At 51.7% G+C, this 19,806-nt stretch overlaps 7 protein-coding genes across 7 annotated transcripts; 3 read left to right on the top strand and 4 right to left on the bottom strand.

Annotated features, from left to right (window-relative positions):
- Positions 1-74: 74 nt before the first annotated feature.
- On the bottom strand, positions 75-593 carry DSM5745_01840 (ankyrin repeat domain-containing protein; the record flags this gene model as incomplete). Its single annotated transcript, XM_026743856.1, has 1 exon — positions 75-593. One exon carries the CDS (start codon positions 591-593, stop codon positions 75-77), a length of 519 nt encoding a protein of 172 aa, XP_026607019.1.
- Positions 594-3,633: 3,040 nt separating this feature from the next.
- On the bottom strand, positions 3,634-6,048 carry DSM5745_01841 (putative lipin Smp2; the record flags this gene model as incomplete). The annotated part of the gene is made up of 5 exons (XM_026743857.1): positions 3,634-4,507; positions 4,553-5,441; positions 5,494-5,761; positions 5,813-5,883; positions 5,940-6,048. 5 exons carry the CDS (start codon positions 6,046-6,048, stop codon positions 3,634-3,636), a joined length of 2,211 nt encoding a protein of 736 aa, XP_026607020.1.
- A 772-nt stretch (positions 6,049-6,820) lies between these two features.
- On the top strand, positions 6,821-10,131 carry DSM5745_01842 (Fibronectin type III domain protein; the record flags this gene model as incomplete). Its single annotated transcript, XM_026743858.1, has 3 exons — positions 6,821-6,864; positions 6,921-7,114; positions 7,169-10,131. 3 exons carry the CDS (start codon positions 6,821-6,823, stop codon positions 10,129-10,131), a joined length of 3,201 nt encoding a protein of 1,066 aa, XP_026607021.1.
- Positions 10,132-11,208: 1,077 nt separating this feature from the next.
- DSM5745_01843 (tRNA guanylyltransferase) lies at positions 11,209-11,878 on the top strand (the record flags this gene model as incomplete). Its single annotated transcript, XM_026743859.1, has 4 exons — positions 11,209-11,230; positions 11,307-11,395; positions 11,472-11,576; positions 11,630-11,878. 4 exons carry the CDS (start codon positions 11,209-11,211, stop codon positions 11,876-11,878), a joined length of 465 nt encoding a protein of 154 aa, XP_026607022.1.
- A 150-nt stretch (positions 11,879-12,028) lies between these two features.
- DSM5745_01844 (uncharacterized protein) lies at positions 12,029-12,847 on the bottom strand (the record flags this gene model as incomplete). Its single annotated transcript, XM_026743860.1, has 1 exon — positions 12,029-12,847. The coding sequence occupies one exon, from the start codon at positions 12,845-12,847 to the stop codon at positions 12,029-12,031; it is 819 nt and encodes a 272-aa protein (XP_026607023.1).
- Positions 12,848-13,528: 681 nt separating this feature from the next.
- On the bottom strand, positions 13,529-15,007 carry DSM5745_01845 (WD repeat protein; the record flags this gene model as incomplete). Its single annotated transcript, XM_026743861.1, has 6 exons — positions 13,529-13,669; positions 13,720-13,846; positions 13,901-14,238; positions 14,298-14,364; positions 14,476-14,662; positions 14,701-15,007. The coding sequence occupies 6 exons, from the start codon at positions 15,005-15,007 to the stop codon at positions 13,529-13,531; spliced, it is 1,167 nt and encodes a 388-aa protein (XP_026607024.1).
- Positions 15,008-18,606: 3,599 nt separating this feature from the next.
- Positions 18,607-19,735, top strand: DSM5745_01846 (class I SAM-dependent methyltransferase; the record flags this gene model as incomplete). Its single annotated transcript, XM_026743862.1, has 2 exons — positions 18,607-18,710; positions 18,847-19,735. The coding sequence occupies 2 exons, from the start codon at positions 18,607-18,609 to the stop codon at positions 19,733-19,735; spliced, it is 993 nt and encodes a 330-aa protein (XP_026607025.1).
- Positions 19,736-19,806: the final 71 nt, after the last annotated feature.

The following is a 19,806-nucleotide window of genomic DNA, read 5'->3' on the forward strand; positions in this document are numbered from 1 at the left end:
ATCGAAAGACGCAGTAGATAGCTGGCGACCATCAGGAGAGAAAACAACGCCAACCACGTTGTCTGTGCGGCCTTTTAAAACTGAGGTTGGGGGCCTGCTGTGGTCTCGTTAACACTTCCATGCCCATTTTTCTGGCAGAGAATTTCAATGACGGCCCCATGTCCCCCAATCTTCGCCAGCGTGATAGGGGTGATTCCTAGATCATCAATGGCGGCAACATTTGCCCCATGGTCGAGCAGCAACTGCGTAAGTATTGCATCGCCCCGGCTTGCTGCTTTGTGGAGAGGAGTACGTCCGTGATTATCCGTGATTTGTGTGTCCGCGCGTTCCTTGAGCAATAGCCGCACCACCTGGTTATGTTGATGGCTGACAGCCCAATGTAGCGCCGTTGTTCCAGTCTCGTCCGACGCGTCCAGGTCGGCTCCGTTTGTGAGCAATAGCCGCACGATGTCCCGGTGACCGTGCTTAGAGGCAACAATGAGTGCGGACTCCCGCTGTTCGTTTCTCGAGTGCACGTCCGCGCCGTCTTGTAGGAGGCGTCGCGTCGCAGTTTCATCATCATTCAAGGCAGCTTGTAGCAAATCGGTTGCCATGGTTGAGTGAGTCTTTCAATGATCCCAGGGTTGCTGCGGAAGGTTGTGTTCTGGTTCTGAATGTGTTAGACAATAGCTGTTCGAATGAGTGCTTAGAACTTCATACATCGATTGTAGGAGAGAAACAACAACCGCCAATGCCTCCCACTGAAGCTCTGAGTATGGAGAAGTCTAGGCAGTGTTGATAGTAAAGGTAGGAAGTGTCTGACACAACGATGCAGGTGTTGCTCCCGCGTTCATAGAAGGACCGTCACGGGTGTTGGCTCGCCGCTAGGTAGGGCCCTCTTCATTGCAGCGTCAATGGCTTTAGGAGATAGGTCCTGGCCTTTGAATGTTGGGTGGACAGACGGATCCAGTAATATCCATATGATAAGGGTATACTGCCCGAGTATTCAATTGCAGCTTGTCAGAAATCTAGATCAGTGCGGGTAGACACCTGGTCCTGAGGCAGGAAGGACGCGCACATAGAAAGACTTCATGCAAACAGAAGTCAAAGTTTGCGAAGCATAACATAGGAAGAACAAACAGATCAACTATAAGACTATGTGCCTCCACGACCATGAAGGATAGCCACCAGGAACCAAAGACCTTGACACTGCTGAGTTATGCCATTGGAACGCCATGCGGTTCCTTCTTTCACTTCTTGACCGACCAACGACTACAGCGCCCTCCCTAGGGATCTCGCGGCGTTTATGGCCGTTTGGTTGTCGTTTGCGGCGGATAACCTGCAGAAAGAGTCTCTCGGTGTGGCAGTCTTTGGCACCGTCGTATTCATGGCCACAGTAGTCAAAGGGGCTTCCAGACATATTCCATATCCAGCCGCCGGAGAAAGCGTGGCTGTTGATATACCGCGATCTCCGGCCTTGCCAGCGAGACACTCAATGCAGCGAATCGTGTTGGCCAAATAGTTATGAACAGTAGACAATGTATTGCAAGGCGCTGCACAAGTTGTTGATCGCAATCCAAGAATGAAAATCACCGAGATCGGAGCAGAACAAACAGGGAATATGAGCGAGTAGGTCGCTCCAGGGGGCCGTTTCTTTTTTGATCAACGTACGCTTTAGCTCACTCATCGGTGAGCTGTGTACAATGTCCATAGACTCATAGCCATATATTTCACGACCGCTGGGGGCTTGAAGCGGCATACCGGCAAAATTGGAGGAAAAGCCCATTATCAGCTTCCTGACTGTCATGCGGTCGTCGGCTTCCTCCTCCACAACTAAACTGCCAGTTCGTCGGAGAACGTCGAGACTGGCCTGGGCTCCATTGGACGGGGCTTGAGCTTATGGAATCAAGGGTGTGAGCTCAAGGCGAGCTTGGTAAATTATTACCGTATTTAGAATGGCACTGGCAAGGGAAACCATCTGCTCGCCGGGTCTTCCTGTCGTAGAGTACGACCTGTTGCTTCGCTGCGTTGTTCAAGAGATTCAGGTAGATTGATGTTTGCACCACCATCAAGCAGAAGTTCCACTATTCACTCGTCACTTCTTGATACAGCCTCGTGCAATGAGGCCCATCCACTCGATCCGGCGGCGGCATTGAGGTCAACATCCTCGTAAATGAGGAGTTACACCATGGTGTACTGACTTTTCGATACTGCATCCAGCAGCTGATCCCCGACGTCTCGTGCTTGGAACTGTTTACCCGTAATCTTCAGCAGCCTGAATGCTTGTCTTGACAGCGCCGCCTCTTCCCTAAGATCCCATTGACCTGTAGGGACCTAGCGAGGCGCTCGCCATCCAGCTCATCCTTTGCCGGCGAATGTGAGGACCGCTTAGGGCTGTAGGTTGTGAGACTTAGCACCTGCAACGTTTGTTCCCACCAGGTGCGCCATTTCCCCGACTACATCGACCTCAACCTGGGACTGATGGTCCCAGCGTTCTGGAGAAGGAGTTGAATTGTTGGGAGGTCGTTGTTCATCACGGCAATTTCCACTGCGGTATATCCATCGCGATTGCCACGGTTGACGCCGATGCCGCCGCATTCGAGCAACCGTTGGGTCACATCGTGGTTTTTCATTGCCATGGGTCTTTCCAGGTCCGTACCAGCCCATCCCGGGGAAAAGTTACCCTAGGTAGACCCGCGTACCAAGGTATCAGTTGAGTAGCAGCAAATCAACAATCAAAGTGAACAGGAAATATCAGGCTCACCACTGGCTTTTTATTCCCTTTCCCACTTATCCGTACAAGCATGATCACAGCCTCGTGCCACGTAGTGCCGTTGTGCTGAGTTGTGCTGAGTTGTGCTTATATAAAGCTGATTCGACCAGCCGGCCTCTGGCATCAATGGCTGCATGTTGTGAGCACTTCCCCAAGCCACCCATAAGAGCTTCTCCAGCGAATAGCGAAGGGAAGCTTTGTGGCCTTAAAGAGCTAAGAGCAGCATGCAGACAGGGATGGATAATCGAGAGAGCACTGTGGCTAGTGCCACCGCCGAAGCCTGGTGTTTGCTGGGTAGTCAGCTCGTGTCCTTTGCTATTCATTCTAACACCTCAACTCACCTGAACTCTCTGCTACTTAGCAGCTTATGTCATCTGCAATTGCTATCAGTTTCCAATAGATCTGGCGACGTTGTTGCGAATGCGGGAGGAGGGGAGGCGATGTGAGGAAACGGGGGGTGTTGCTCTCATGCCCTGGCCATGATCTGCCGAGTTCCAAAATCGAGGCCAAAGAGACACTACCTAGGTTGTCAGCAGAACTTGTGCGGTGCAACTTGTGCGCGCAGACATTTTGGAATCCTGAGAAATAAATAGCCTTTACCTGTGGCTGTCAGAAACGGTAATAGTATTCCGTAGAGCCAAAAAAAAAAAAAAAAAAAAAAAAAAAAAAAAAAAAAAAAGCCAAAGCAGCTCCAGTTGATCTATTATTGTGCGGATTGTTGCTCTATTAAAAGTACAGCTGCCGTAAGAATAATCAACGCTGATATGCAACCGTCGACGCCATTACGCGGCTTGCCAAATGAAAACACCGTCAATGCAATAGTCTATCAGACCCCAATCTGCGAACGCTTCGATATCGTCACATATGTCGAATATCTCATTTCATCTGCGAGGTGTGGACGGAGTTGAATCTTTCCCATGGATCGATATGGTGGGTTCTTCCTCTTCCTCCTCGATATCTTCTTCGTCGCCCGAAGCATTGCTGTGTGTCTCGGCCTCCTCATACGGATCCGTAGCCTGGGAGATGAAACTAGCTCCGAAGTCTTCCTCGGCGATCTCCTCATCATCGAGTTCGCTGCCTTCATCGCTCAGCTCGTCCTCGTACTCATCCTCCACATCGTTCTCTTCATCCGCCTGGCTTTTATCTTCGCTGTCCGTTGTTGAAATATCGTCAAGGTCTCGTGGAACGTCCCTCCAGTATGTGAAATCGGTATATTCTTCACCGCCAGCTTGGACCAGCAAGCTGACTGGAGGAAAAAAGTGATCTACTAGCTCACGCATGGAAACGTAGCTACTCCTGTACTTATTTAGACTCAAGAGGTCCAGTTGAACCTCCGCGTTAGAGTTGATGGTGAATATCCTGCTCGACGGGATGTTCACAGACCGGTAGCTGAGCGCATCCGTAAGCCTGTTGCCAAAGCCTGCATAGAAAGGATTTTCCTTTCCATTGAAAAGGCCCAGGATATCCCGCAGGCAAGCCATCTTGAACACCTCGGGTTTTCTCAGATAGATTTCTCGGCGGAGGGCCGCCATCGTCCGGTCCGGGCTCATGATAGTGGGCCCTTTCGGAAGTCTGTATCCATCTTGGTTGACGCCATAGATGTATGAACGAGTAGTATCTGCCTGACCGACCGATCGGCTAGTAAGGTACATGATGTTGTACCCGTTATTTACAATGTCAGTATACAGCTTGGCCACGCCAGCGTGAGTCCAATCTCGACCGATCATGTTCAGGACATGGCCCAGAGCATCCGATCTGCTGCGGTTAGTGGTAAAAGTCAAGAGACTGGGAGAAACTCACTTTGTGATAGTTCCATCAATATCTGAGATGACAATTGGGGTGTCTCCGCGCCAGAGATACATGTTGGCTGTGCATGTAGCTTTATTCACGCTGAAGGACATGTCGTTGATGCCGGGCTTCAGCTGCAATGCTTTGAGCTGGTCGCTTGTAAGTCTCAGGGTCTTCGCATAATTTCGGACAGGTTCAGCTGGCAAAGTATGGGGGGGCGATTGCGGCGGTGTAGGAAATCCCGGTTGGACGTCAGATTTCGCACGGTGGTGCCGCATCGCAAACGAAGGGTCGCGAAGAGAGTTGTCGCTGTCGCTATGATACCCGGGATCAGAGATCGCATTATCGCTCATGGCGGAGCTGGGCCGCATAGCGTTGAGTGTAGCGCGGCGATCGGCCGCCGCCTTCGCGTCTTCGCTACTGTATATCCAGAGGTTTCCGTGCTCATCCGCCCCGATAAGAGCCCCTATGTCATAATTCCCTTCCAGTTCCTCTGCAAGGATTTTTCGTGCAAGTACTTCCGCTCGGAGAGCATCCTCCTCATTACTCTTATAACCCGTCATGTCCAGCATGAGGTCACCGTTGTCAGTAACACGCGAAGGAATATTGGATGCTGAAAGCTTCTGGGACAAAGTCATCGCCCGTGTTGCAGCCTCTTTCAGAGACACCGGAGGAGGACTTTGGGAGCGTCGAAGGTGATCAGGACCTTCGTCTGAAACGGCTGATTCGGGTCGCTGGAGCGGAAAATTATAGTCGCCCGCACTGTTGCTGCGGGAGTGGCTTCCAGCCGGTAGGATGCCATCAGAAAGCGCACGATCCAACTTCCCATCAGCTCCGAATGAGCCTCGGGCGGGTCTCTCTGGACTGCCGTCATCGGATTGGGATACTGGTGTAACCAGTCCTGCCACAAATCAGCTTCTAAACACATGTATTGGTATCACAGGCCACTGTACCCAAGTCGCTAGTCGCCCGAGCAGTCCTAGACACCAGCGGGGGGTGGTTCGCTCCTTTAGATTGATCTAAGTCCAGGTATTCTGGTTCCTGGAATGAGGATAAGTTTTCCTCGCTGCGCATTTTCGGACTAGATAGCGGTGATATCAGGGGCGACGTCTGCATCGATTCCGGTATTTCATCCGTCGTAGAAAAGACGAAGAAAGCCTCCCCGCCCTCGCCCAATTTCATCGCATAATCTTGTTTGACGCCATTGACTTTGAATTCCACCTTGACAGAATTAGCCATCAGCTATCTCGGAAGCGTCTCGGTCGCTAATACCTTCTTCTCATATGGCCGGAGCAAAGAGAACTTGCCGAATCGGACGTGGAAAGGTGAGCACGCAAGCGTTCCTACAGACCGCAGAGTTAGCAGAGGTCGATCGCAATGAGCAAAGACGCAAATATACCATCTTCCTGTTCGATGACAATGACATCGATGGCTCCGCTTAGTGTGGCCGGATTGATCGAATTCCAGGTCTTGGAGACCGAACCGCTGATACTCCTGACGTACTGCATCCCGAAATCTCAGAGCGAGTTCCCCTCGCAGAGTATAAAGTTGTAAAGAATTGAAATCGCAGGAACAGAACGAAGGGGTACGGAGCTGAAGACGTTGGAAATCACAAGGATTGCCGCCTACTTCGAACCCATGTGACAGCCGAGAGACATGCCCGAGTGGAGAATGAGTGAAAGATGAGGTATGAGAAGTCTCAGATCCCAGTAGTGCCGGCCCTGTGACCGCAGCTCATTTCAGCACGAAGGCAGGGTAAACGAATGGACTGAGGTCGGCAACAGAGGGGTTAAAAGGCCGCGATAGCCGAGGAGGAGACACTCAAGGAGGTCGACAGGCGATCGTTGAGAGGTGGATGCAGCTCTCAACAGCCCAACATGCAATCAGCTGGGCTCGTCCGGAGGCACAATTGGTTACATCAGCATGAGATATCACTGGAATTGTGCTGCACTATTTTAGATCCCACGCTAGACTGTATTCAGCATCAGCCCTGTCGCATGACCAGCCCAATCTAGCCTCTTGTGGTAAAAGCTTCTTTCAATCACTAGCCATACGTGGCTAGATCCGCCTGATTCAATGTGTATCACATGATCTCCCCACTGCCACTCCGCGCTCATTTTATCGAGCCTTCCGGAGTTGCGACCGAGAGCAGACCCTGCCGTGGAGTTTCCTTTTGTGAGAGTGGCATCCCCATGGGCCGAAGCTGGGATGTATGAACCATTTTATCTTCCCCTTGACGCCTACCCCAGCGTGATCCCCCGTGTGAGGGTCCGAGGCGTCATGGCTCTCTTTCTGGCAGCCAGCATCCTGTGGGCTCTGAGCTGGTGAGTCTGCGCGTCCCTTGGATTGATTCGTTATGGGCATAATTGACTCAGAAAAGGCTTCTATACCGTGCATGGCAGGTCTGTCAGACTTCCAACGAGGTATTAATCGAGAAGCTTGGTTTGGACATTCCTCCGCCGCCGGAAGTTACTCTGGAGGAAATAACCGCTCGCGAGATAAGGATTGCCTGGAAGCAACCGGAATTCCACAACTCTATCCACAAGCATATAATACAAGTCAATGGCGCTAAAGGTTTGTCGTTCGAACCTTACGCTTATTCCTTCCTAACTTGTTTATTTTTAACAGTTGGAGAATCCAAACGAGCCGAAACCGCTGTCGAAATCTTGAATCTAGCTCCCGGAAGCATATACCATATTTGTGTCTCGTCCATCAGCGCAGCAAACTTTCAAACGCCCAGTGCAGTTATCCATGTGCGCACCAAGTCCCTTCCAGCGTCCCAATCGGAAGGCAATGCTCCGTCATCTGGTCCTACTATACGAGCCTCGATACCTCGGTCAACTGCTGGGCTTCCCACCCCTTCGGCACCATTGATGGCCCGCGAACATAGTGGAGGCCCTTTGCAAAAACGATCATCCGTTGGGCGTCGACAATCCCCTGCGGCCGGTGCAACAGACGTTTCGCACAGTCATCCCGAAAACCTGCAGCACAGCGCCGCCTCCTACGATCAAAATGAAGACATTTCCTTGCTAGCGGATCGACTGAAAAATTTACAGCATGAGAACGATGCCGTGGAAAAGCAGACTACCGAAGAAGAGGAAGAACACATTGCGTTATTGAAGGATCTTGAAAAGCAGCGAAATGAGTTGAGGAAGCGTGTTAGGGAGAAGGACGAGGCCAGCGGCGACCTGAAGAAGCACGTTAACAAATTGGAAAGCGTCAATCGGACGGTGCAGAGCGAAAAGGTCAAACGTGAGAGGGTGCTTCAGCAGAAGGAGGCCGATCGCAAGAAGCGGAAGAACGATCTTCTACGCTGGCAAGAACAAATGGCCCAGATTGCCGCCGACACCGCGCAGGCCAGACAGGAAAAAGAGCGGCTTGAAGAGGAGGGGAAGAAACGTGCAGATGAAGTTAGGGAGAAGATCGCGAAGGAACAAGCCGAGATGAGGGTCATCGATGAGGAGATTCAAGACAAAGGCGGACGGGTCAAAAAACTTGAGGACGAGAGAAAAGGATACACGGATGAAGATGGGGAGGATGGAAATGAGCTGGATCGCATTGACAACGAACGGGCTCGGCAGTGGGAAATCAAGCTCGGCCATCTGCAAGCACGCTACGCTACGCTTGTAAACCTCCATGCCCAGGCTCAGCAGCAGCATCAAGAGGCACAGGAGCGGTTCAAATGGCTGACCTCGCAACGAGCTGGTACGGCGCCGTTCTCTCTGCCACCTCTGGATCTAGAACTACCCTCCGGGGCGGCCATTCGTCCACCCCGGCGCCATCGCAGTTCTCTCAACAGCAATGTCTCGTCGCCAATGAACTTCCCTTCCTTAGAACCGTTTCCTACCAGTATGAATTACAACCCTCCGACGACCAGCTCGCCTACTTTTGCACCGGCCTCATCGTTCTTTAACATCAATAATGGAATGACTCTTCCTGGGTTGACCGCCGAACCTGGCAGCTACCGCAGAGGCTCCGACTTTTCGATCACCAACCCCCAGATGAGCCCCCGAGCCGACGCTCTGCTCCCATCCGATTTGCTTGGCGATGAAGAATCACCGGAATTGCCACGGCCTATCCTCAGACCGAGATTTTCAGATCTCGAAGAAACTACTACTAAGCGCGAGAGCTTCCCTCCCAACCCTTCTTCACCAGACTCTGCTGGCAGCCAGCCGGCTAGTCTCTTGGGTAGTCCTGAGGAGGCACAGAAGGCCCCTCAGGAAATTAATACTCAGACTGCATCCTCAGCGGATGCAGATGAGGCACCGAAAAGTGCCTCGAGACGGTTGTCTGGGCTGTTCAACTTCAGTCGTCCGCGTGGTAAAACACTCGCAGAAGAGCCGCCGCTTCTGGGAACATTGAAACAGGGCCAAAGCCAGTCATTCCCTAGGGAGATGGATGAAATCGAGCCTATCGGACCTAGACGTCGTCGCCTGAGCTACACCACCAGCTGGGCTAACCCGATGTCCTTGCTACCGAGAACTCACACAGCTGGGGCCACCCCAGATAGCTCATCTGATCATTTGCCGTCCAGACGTACCGCTATCTCCAGCATATTTTCGCCGAGCAGGTTTGGTTTCGGAAGTGGCAGTAGCTTGTCTAAGGGAGACAGCACCGATTTCAGCACTGGCTATAATCAGTTTAGTCCTAGGCACGATCCGATTGACCCGTCATCAATTTTAGGTGCCGTTCGGAGAAGGGGTTCTTTGTCTCCCAGGCCATCCTCTACATTCTCTTTTGATAACCAACTCCCGCATCCCTCCACAGACAACCGTCACTTCGGCTGGCCGTCTGCTGACAAGCCCGGTCACCGGAGTCCTCTTGGTTTCAACTGGACCTCGCCGTCTACGTGGTCGAGAGCTCAATCTCGACGCCCTTCTACCACTCACTACGGTTCTTCCGGCCATCTCCCGTTGGGTTTTTCGGCTGATCCTGACTTCATTGATGACTCGTTCGAAAGGCAGGGTCGACCACTGCAAGCACCAATCGGCACGCGTCCATCGTCGTCCCACCGCCCAATAACCCCCAAACTGAATCCGGCAGCGCCGACCTTCAAAACCATAATCACGGGAAGGAGGTCAGACAAGAAGGAGGGCAATGAGAGGGACCTGGACCACGAGGAAGCAGACACGTCTTTTGACATGTCCTTTGACCACGGCTCCCCATCGGAGTCCCGTGCGTCTAGGGATTCTCGATCCCTGTCGAACTTCCCTAGAGACTCGTATGAATCTCTCGAACGCATGCCATCTGCGACTTCCACAGACAACGCGGGTTCGAAAGAATCCTTTATTCGAAAAATCACCCGGAAAGGCAGCTCCAGCAAGTTCGGGTCTTGGAAAGACCGCTCCGGTCTGTTCTCCAAGAAGGGGGATTCTTCGCAAGGCGACAATGATGAGGACGGCGATGGCGAGGGTCAACTTGCCAAGAGCATCGACAGCACCGTGTCTAGTGCCCCCAGCAGGAGCAGCCTTAGTTTCTTTAGCCGCAAGTCGAAGAAATCCGATAAAGCGGCTAGTGAGACGAGCGAGAGGCCCAGCGAGCGGGTCAGCGAATTTGGTGACGATGAGATTCCGGAAGAGGAGACTGTCTAGCTTACTGTTTAATCACTCTTTATACTCTCCTATCTTATCTTATAGTATAGACGAGCTGTCCCACGCAGCATTTACTAGACTATACTTTTTCTTCTCCGCACAGCATATCTTTATTTAAGCTCAATTGATATAATCCACCTTCTAATCGATTTCGTAAGCTCCTGCCCTGCCAGAAAAAGGTTCCCAGGCTGTGCCGTACCGTGTACCTGAGAAGCGTCGGTTATCAACGCTTTCCCCACAATGTCTTCCTCCCACCATAACCTTAGTTAGGTACAGCCATCACCGTCCTGACAAGCAACAGTGCGATACCAATATCACGAACTGAATAACTCTCGTAATAATCTATATATCCTCGATAACATGGCAAATTCAAGGTACTCCGTCAGGCATTCCTCATGAGATGAGTCATGACTAACAACGCGCAGATTCGAATATGTCAAGGCATTCGAGCAGCCAGACGCTCTACTCCCAAACACCTGGATTGTGGTCCGGATTGATGGCCGTGGATTCCATAAGTCAGTTTCGCCTGGCTTGAACTCTTTATCTCTCTTTCTTGCGCCTTGCCTTGCGTCTGAATAGGTTACTTATCGTGTCAACCTGACAGACTATCCGATCGATACGCATTCAAAAAGCCAAATGATCGTCGCGCGTTAGATCTAATGAATGCCGCCGCTGTAGAAGTCCTAAAGGACCTTCCGGATTTGGCGATCGCATATGGCGTTAGCGATGAGTATAGGTTTGTCTCACCCAGTCTCAGCCATCATCTTCCATGGGCGGCCAGACCTTACTGACAACGTCTAGTTTTGTTTTCCATCCTACGTGTGAGCTGTTTGAGCGGCGGGGCGCGTATGTTCCATTCTGCTTCTTAGCATATTATTTTCCCGTAATCGAGGGTAGGGCTAGATGCTGACCGATATCAACAGGAAACTGGTAACAACCATCGTCTCAACATTCACGGCGCACTACATCCACCAATGGAGTAGCTTCTTCCCCGATATGCCGCTGCAGTCGCCGTACTTGCCGTCGTTTGATGGGCGGGCGGTTGTGTATCCGACGACGCGGAATCTAAGGGATTATATGAGTTGGAGGCAGGTTGATTGTGCGTATCGCTAGCTTGATCGGGTTTATGAGGGGTGATGGCTTGGTGTTTGGGTTTACTGATGCGTTGTGCGCAGGTCATATCAATAACCTCTACAACACCACGTTCTGGATGATGGTTCTTCGCGGTGGGATGAGTAATACGGAGGCCGAGAATGAGCTGAAGGTTTGTCCATCCATCATCGCTACCGATGGTATGCGCTGGGATGTTTAAGATATATGTTCATGTTAACGGTTCATAGGGAACGGTCTCTTCAGACAAGAACGAGATACTGTTCAAGAGGTTCGGAATCAACTATAACAACGAGGAGGAGATATACAAGAAAGGCAGTGTCGTCTACAGACAGGTATGTCAGGCTCTACTTTGATTTTCCTGGTCTTCTTCGCTAAGGTGGATTAGTATCAACTCGAAGAGGCCAAGACGAAGGCAGAGTTGGGGTTCGATCCGAAGACGCCGCAGGGCGCAGGGGACGAAGAGGGCGCTCTGCCACAGGAGAACGTCTCGAAGACACAGCAGGAGAAGCTCCGCAAGCTACGACGCAAAGCGCAGGTCGTTGTTGACCATGTGGATATCATCAAGGATGAGTTTTGGGAGCGGAGGCCGTGGATTCTTTCAGGAAAGCCAGGGAAGTTGCCTATGGACGCCTGATTATCTTTCCATCATGAAATAAACGCTGATAGAAATGCACTCATGCGATATGCAATGATGAGGTTATATACATTTTGTATAACCAAGCCAAATGGGTATCTATAAACAGTCTAGTCCAGATCTATATGCGATGCCATGCCAACAAGTCTATCAAGTCGTTTTGGCCTTTTTTGACTTTCGTTTCGAGCTCTCGTCGGACGAGGACTCTCGCTTCTTGTCCTTTTTGCTCTCTTTCGAGACTTTATCTTTCTTGCTTTCCTTTTCCTTCTTATCCTTCCTCTCTTTCTTCTTCAGCTTCTCTGCGTCCAAAGACGAAGCCCCGTCTTGTGAATCCGTCGAGTCCAAATCCATCGATACCGGCGTAGGATAACTGTCCTCAGAGTTCTCGTCCTTCATCTTCGCCTTCTCAACCTTCCTCGCCCTCTTCTCCTCCTTCTCCTTAGCCTTCCTCTCCTTCCTCTCGGCCTTCTCCGCAGCCCTCTTCGCCTTCGCCTCCTTCTTCACCCTCCTCACTTCCCTCCTCGCTTCCTTCTCAGCCTTTCTCCTCTTCTTCTCCTCCCTCCTTATTCCCCTCTCCTCCTTCGTCTCTCCCCCACCATCCCCCCTCTTCCTCTTCTTAGAATCCCCTTTCTCTTCCTTCCCCTCCTGCTTCTTCCCCAAAGTACCAGGAATAAGCTCCCCACGAACAAAATGCCGATAAAGCTCGCTCGTCAACGCATTCCCCTTGCCGATAATCGTGTCCTCCTTCGGCGCGCCAATGCCCTTCAGCGCATCTTCGAAGCCTCGCAGCCACCACTGATTCGTCGGGTCTTTCGTCGTCTTATTCCCCACACCTTGGTTTCCGGATCGTCGCGCGACGAGAAGGGGTTTTGTGAGGCCGAGACCAGAGCGCGCGCCTGCGCCGTCCGGGTTCAGTGGGTTTCCGGGGCCGGACCAGCCGTGGCGGATTAGGTAGGCGTAGGCGTCCATCTCGATTAGGTGGTGAAGATTATGTGATTAAGTGAGGGCAGAAACGGAGCGGAGAGTGGACGGAGAGGTGGAAGGTCGTCGGGCGATCAGAGGGTAGGTAGGCTTCGCGATGGTAGACACATAAGTTGGACGGGGAGGAATATGTTCGGGAGATTAATGGACGGGCGGTGGTTAAAGGGCTCCAATAAATGATGGCAAGTAGAAATCAATCGACCGTAGACCTATTTCCACCTGAGAGCAACTAAAGAAAACGAAGGAACCGAACCGTCGGCTTGATTGTTATCGTGAAGGAACAAAAAATTTCAAGTAGCGCGAGCGATAAGATCCGCGGAGAAAAGCTAGCGGGGGAGTTTTATTTGCCCGAGCGAGCCAAGATGCTGTTTGTGCCTGAATATTCAGGTTTAACACATAGTCGCGCCGCTCTCTTTTGGCATATCGAATACATTCTGTGGATATTTGCGCCTAGGGTAGTTCATATGTTCTTTCATACTGCTGGGAATCCTTATAGTACCTCTAAGTTAAATAAGGCTTGAAGCTGTGGAGGAAACTGTTGGGATCGGAGTTCGATAAAGCCGCAAATGTATATATACACGGGCCCTCAGACTTACCCCGAAGTGAAGCCAGTTTCTGATAAAAAAATATCGAAGCAATTGCATATCTAATTCTTTTATCTAGTCTACATCAGTACGGCCTGTAACGGGCTTTCTCCTTCGTCTTCTTTTCCTTCCGCGGTGTCTCCACTGGGTTGTCCTGACCCTGTTCTGTTTCTGGCTTCCAAGTACGAACGAAGCCGTCCTCGCCGCAAGTAAACACGGATTGATTCTGAGTACGTTAGTTTCGATGGGTATACAGACAGTTATGAGGGAGTATACCTGCTCATCGACATAGACGGAGCGCACGACCTCCTCGCCGTGGCCGCCAGGAAGGCGCCATAGGCTTTGCTCGTCGAAGCGCCACGAGGGAGTCGGCACGAGAGGGATGAGGTCAAGTCGTTTATCGCTATCGAGCAAGAGTTAGCAAGAGTGGAGAAGTTGGACAGAGCATTGTACGCACATTTTATGACCCGCGGCGATATACGGTCCCTGACTGCCGATGCAGAGCTGCGCGATATATTCACAGCTGAGGGGCTGTCTAATGTCGCCAAACTGAATTGGTTCGGGCTCCTGCGCTTCCTCGTCTGGATCGGTAGCCGGGTGGATCGCGAACGTCTCGTCATGGCTCAAGGCGTAGATGGTTCGCTCGTTAATGAAGCCAGCATGATGTACGGAGCCATGGTTAATGACCTGAACGAGAGCCTCATCTTCGTCGGTGATGGTCGTGTTGTAGATGTTGACCAGGCCATCAGTGCTTCCTGAGAGCAGAATGTTGTGGCGGGTTGGGTGATATTGAAGCTATTAGTTAGCGGTAGGTTAGCAAAGAGTGCCATATACGTTGCCTGGATCAGACGCACCTCAGTTACATCGTCGTTGTGGCTTTCCACGTATTCGAGACGAGGCTGGGTTGCGGATCTAACGTCCCTGCGTCAGTTAGCAGCTCGTGAGATCCACCACATGCGTAGAACGATTCACTAAGACAGTCCGCATACAAGAATGCATAGAGCGCGTCCATAGGCAGAAGGGTAAGCTCACCAGAATGCAACGATTGCTTGATGGGAGTGCAGTTCTGTTCCAGCGACAAGGCTGTTGGTTTCGGAGCAAGTGGCTGTGGACAGCACAGGGGCCTGATTCGCTGTGGCAGGATCAGTAAGCAGCTCGCACAGGCTGCGCAAATCAAGGCAGACTTCAGGGCCAGAAGTGAGTTCGCCCCAGTGGACAACTAAAGGACAATAAGATGCAGAGGCAACGGAGTCTTACATGATTCCACCGCAACAACCGCGGAGTTCTTCCCATTGCGAAGATCCCAGAGTTTCACTTTTCCGTCTCGCCCTCCAGTAACCACTAGCTGATTGCTAGCATCATAAGTCTGCAGCGAAGTAACCCCATCGTGTGCGTTGTTAGCCAATAACGATGTGTGGCTAAGTCTGTTCGCATCAAATATGCGTAGCGAGTCATCAGATGAGATGGCTGCAAACTCTGTTCGAGAAGATGGCACGATTGAATAGATGTAGCTATCCTCCGGCAAGCCAAGTGAGGAATGCCCGGTTTGCTTCAGCAGGTGCATGGCTTGGATGTGGCGATGACCGAGTCTGCTTGCTCTTCTCCAGGCTTTGACTAGATTGACCCCAAATAGGTAGGTAGATATGTCCCAAGCCAAACTGTACTCGGCACAGTGACGGCAGTGTGATTGCTCTGCAACACAAGGGTAAAAACAGGCTAGTGCCTTGCTCTTTGTGGGATCCAGGCCACCAGCGATCCAACAATTCCCCCAGTCAAGAGAGTGGATATGCGAGGGTTGTCCAGTCCAGCCGCTCCGGGAAATTTCTTCTTTCTTCTCTTGGACTGTTCCACTGAGTTGTTGGTGGACCTGACGTGGCCCGACCCGATAGGAAAATTCGAGACGGGATTCCTTTGTTGTCTGGAGAATCTCCGGCTCGACGCTATTATGGTCTTTTCACTTCCTGGTTGCCGAGATGCAGAAGAAGTGGAAGAACAAGAAAAAGCCAAGACTTATGTGGTGCCTGATTCCCCAGGCAGTAACAGAATATAGTACCCAGACAGTGCCCTCCAACTTCATTTGGGCTGCTGGTTCGAGTATTGATTCTCTCTACTCTGATTGCTACACTCTAGCATCGATATTCTACCTGGGCCCAGCGTAGAGTTGATTGATCTCCATTCATCCTTGAGGGTCAGTTGCCTGAGCGATATTCGAGACACATGCGGCGTGTGATAGGTCCCATCCAACGCCACTCATTGTTTTTCCTATGGAGGCTTCTTTATTTTCGAAAAGTCCGTGTGGGTTGTGGAGTAAATCTCCGACTCTGAGTCTCAGACCGCAGAATGATTCAGGGCATGAAAAACACGGCTAGCATGATTGGCAAACATGAGGCAGTTTACCCACCAGCGGCCGTCCAAAGCCGATCCATGGTGGTGAACAACTTGAGAGTTTTGAAGGATAGCAGCAGTTTCAATTCGGCTTCGCAGGCACGCATGTGTTCCTGGGTCTGCATATCTTATTGGCAGTCTGACCAAGCAACGTCTTCATTACGGGGTGTACCGCGAAACGGACCAAGGGAGGCTGCCGCTCAAATTCTCCTGGTGATATCACCGAGTGGGCTCTGCCTCTTATGTCGACCCTTGTCCGATGATCGGAAAGAAGATAGCGGGGAGATTAATACAGCTGTGGCTAGCGCACTACAGCTGACGGTCCAATAACCATTGTTCTCTTCTGGTTATCCCGGCAAGGTATGTCCCAGTGTCGGTCCTTCCCAAGGACCTTATTTTTGCAAGTATGTATAATTCGTAAGTTCACATGAAGCAATGTGGGCGTGAGAGACGGGTCATTCTCAAGAAAAGAGTTGACTAATTGATATACTTGCTGCAATCATGCAATTGCCGAACGTAGCAGGTCAAGTACGGAAGCATTGCCGCTGAAAGCGCAGTAAATCGGTACCAATATGTCTTGCGAGCTCATCAGAGAAGTCGGTGAAGATGGAACGGAACTCACCTCCTGCTCCATGAGGCTTCCTCAGAGGCTCGCAGCAATATTATGATATGTACCATCAACCCTTTTCCAGATGTAACTCCCAGTCGATTATGATAGACGGCAAAGAGCCTTTTAGGCGTTAGCCTCGCGCAGTGTGCATAAGGCCGCATCGCTGCCCACCAATGAGTATAGGCGGCCCCCCGGTCAGTGCCCTCAAAAGGAGTCGAAACGGACGCAGCGGCCTGGTCGCTAGAGGTGTGACTTAATGTAGGTATGTGACCCGGCAGTAGCCTCTTGGTCCTCGTGGAAAATGGGTGGGTACACTGGAGAACCGGGAATCACCGAACCAAAAGAGAGAAAGATGGTCGGGCCACTACTGCTCGAGGGGCATGTGCGTGTTTCATCGTCGACCAGCGTTCGTTTCGGCGATATTGGAGACCCGTTTCGGGTTGTGGGTTTTGCAGGATTCGTGTTTCGCGGCGGATTGTGGATTCAAGATTGTCCAACGTTCGGCCCCTCAGCCACGTTACTCCAGAGTCTAGAGGAGAGAAAAGAGCTGAAGCCGTGCCGTCATTTTGCGAATTGGCGGTCACCATTACCCAAACGGGGAGCTGAGAGCGACATCGACGGCGCTCTGGGAACAAGCAGAGCCAATCAATCTAGCTCTGGGAGCCGTTTCGGAAGCGCTGGTTGACGCTTGAACAGAAGGCGCTTATCCACGAGCTTTGATATGGTACCAGACTCAAGAGATCAATGGTTTCACATAGAGAGACGTTCACAAGAACGAGAAGTCGAGGATCTCTAGAGTTCGGTAGCTCCAGCTCAGCGCGAAGTCCAGCAAACGAGTGGAAGTGGCAGGTGGGAGCACGGGCGTTGGAGCACGAAAGGAACCTAGGCCAGGATATATTTGGCGGTTGTCCCACCAGACAAAGAAACAAGGTTTTGCTACAGTAGCATTCACGAATCACCACTCGACTTGGTCCCAGAGCCCTGGGACAGTCTGGCTAGTTTTGGGATTGATTTTGAGTGGACGCAGCACAACAGGTAAGAGTTGGAGTGTGCCTCGCTCAGCCAGGATCCTGCACCCAGAGTGCTGGAACAAAGGAAGCCTAGAGGCCAGGACTAATGGACGGGGACGGGGGGCCGCCTCCCGCCGGGAAGTCTACCTTGTCCTTTTTTAAATGGCCTTCAGTTCCTGGAAAGGGATCGGTTACAACCGTTGGACTTAGCAGTAGCGCACTGGTGGACCGTGGTTAAGGGAGGGTCCTGAATCTGATATAGCAGAGTGTCACGTCTACAGACAAGAGGCTAGACTCGCAGCTGACAGGCCTCGATGTACAGACAGGGGCCCTGATCCTAGTCATCCTCGTCCTTCCGCCAGGCATTCCCCCCCCCTGATCTCAATAAAAAGGATCCAATCTCGTCGGCTTTGCTCTGCCTTTGCATCTGTCTCCCGCCCCGCCCCCTCGCGCCCGTGGGCCCAACCGGGTCAAGAGAGCGGCTGCGACAACCTTAAAGAAAAGACGGCGGCGCTGCTTGCTTGCTTTAACGCCTGGTGGTGGTGTCGTCTGTCTCGCTGTTTATTATCGTCGCTCCCTATCACTCGCTCGCCCGCACCGTGACCGCTACTTTTCTTGTCCTGTCAATTGTCACTCAGTCCTTGTTTCCCTTGTCGGAGGCTCTTCTTCTGGCGATACAATAAACCCCTCAGCCCTCGTGTATCAACATTCAATTTCCGCTACAACTCAACGGGCACAATTTCTTCCTGATCGGCCACCCCCCACTCTGATGATTTTTTTTCCCTTGACTTTTCAATCTGCCACTTACGTCGTGCTTACTGGGACTCTTGGACGAGCCATTGATATCCAGCTTCTGGACTGATCTATAATAAACACTCTTTTGGCTCTCTCCCTCCCGGCTGGCCTACCTACCCGCCGCCGAGCGCACCCCACGACTCCGGACACTATTGTATAGTCCACCGCGCAAACAATCCCATTCCACTTTTTTCACCTTCAACCGATCTCTTGTACATTATTGTTTCGCCTCTGATGTTTGAAAAAGGTCCGGTGGGAACTCGTCTTCCCGCCATGACCTCTCCCACGCACAACCACAATCACTACAGCTACCACTCTCCGACCTCCAGCGACATTGGTCGATCAAGACAGAACTCAGACGCCATGGATATCCAATCAATTACCGAACGAGAGCCTACGCCAAGATCCTCGGCAGTTGGTGGCCCTGGGCCCTGGGATCGCAACGGGTCTTCCAGAATGAGCCCTATGTATAGCAAGTATATCTCTCTTACCCCTCCGCTTCTTCCCGTTTCGTTCGAGCCCAATCAGCCTCCTAGCCTGACTGTGTTTGATCTCCGCATGAAATGGCTAATGTGAATCTCCTTCTTTCTTTCTGTGTCTTAGCAACTCCGAACGAGATCATTTTTATGAAGAGAACGGACGCACATACCATGGCTTCCGTAATGGAGTTTACTTTCTTCCATGCGACGAGCAAGAACAGGATCGTCTCGACATTTTCCACAAGCTCTTTACGGTGGCGCGGGTATCGGAGAGCCTGATCTACGCACCCCATCCTGCCAACGGCCGATTCCTAGACCTAGGATGTGGAACTGGTATCTGGGCGATCGAGGTAGCGAACAAGTATCCCGATGCGTTTGTTGCTGGCGTGGATCTGGCTCCCATACAACCGCCCAATCACCCGAAGAACTGCGAGTTCTACGCGCCCTTCGACTTCGAGGGACCTTGGGCTATGGGAGAGGACTCTTGGGACTTGATCCACCTGCAGATGGGCTGCGGCAGTGTCTTACGCTGGCCAAACCTATACCGGAGGATTTTCGCACATCTTCGTCCGGGTGCTTGGCTTGAGCAGGTGGAAATCGATTTCGAGCCGAGATGTGATGATCGGTCGCTGGATGGGATGGCACTGCGACACTGGTACACATGGCTCAAGAAAGCTACAGCGGATAGGATGCGGCCAATTGCTCATAGCTCACGAGAGACGATAAGGGACCTACAAGAGGCCGGCTTTACGGACATCGACCATCAAATAGTGGGGCTTCCCCTTAACCCGTGGCATCAGGATGAACACGAGAAGAAAGTGGCGCGCTGGTATAATCTAGCCATCTCGGAGAGCATCGAGAACTTTAGTCTGGCGCCTTTCAGCCGTGCGCTTGGGTGGCCGGTTGAGAGAATTCAGCAACTTGCCGCGGACGTGAAGTCGGAAGCATTCAACAAAGAGATTCATGCCTACAATATTCTGCATATATACCAGGCTCGAAAGCCGTTGAGATAGATGAGGGCTGGCCACAGACCGGAACGCATTGCGAAAAGGAGGAATACTGCATTTACTGGCGGGGATTTCGT

The sequence above is a fragment of the Aspergillus mulundensis genome, assembly GCF_003369625.1.
Source record: "Aspergillus mulundensis strain DSM 5745 chromosome Unknown scaffold_1, whole genome shotgun sequence".
NCBI classification, from domain to species: domain Eukaryota; kingdom Fungi; phylum Ascomycota; class Eurotiomycetes; order Eurotiales; family Aspergillaceae; genus Aspergillus; species Aspergillus mulundensis.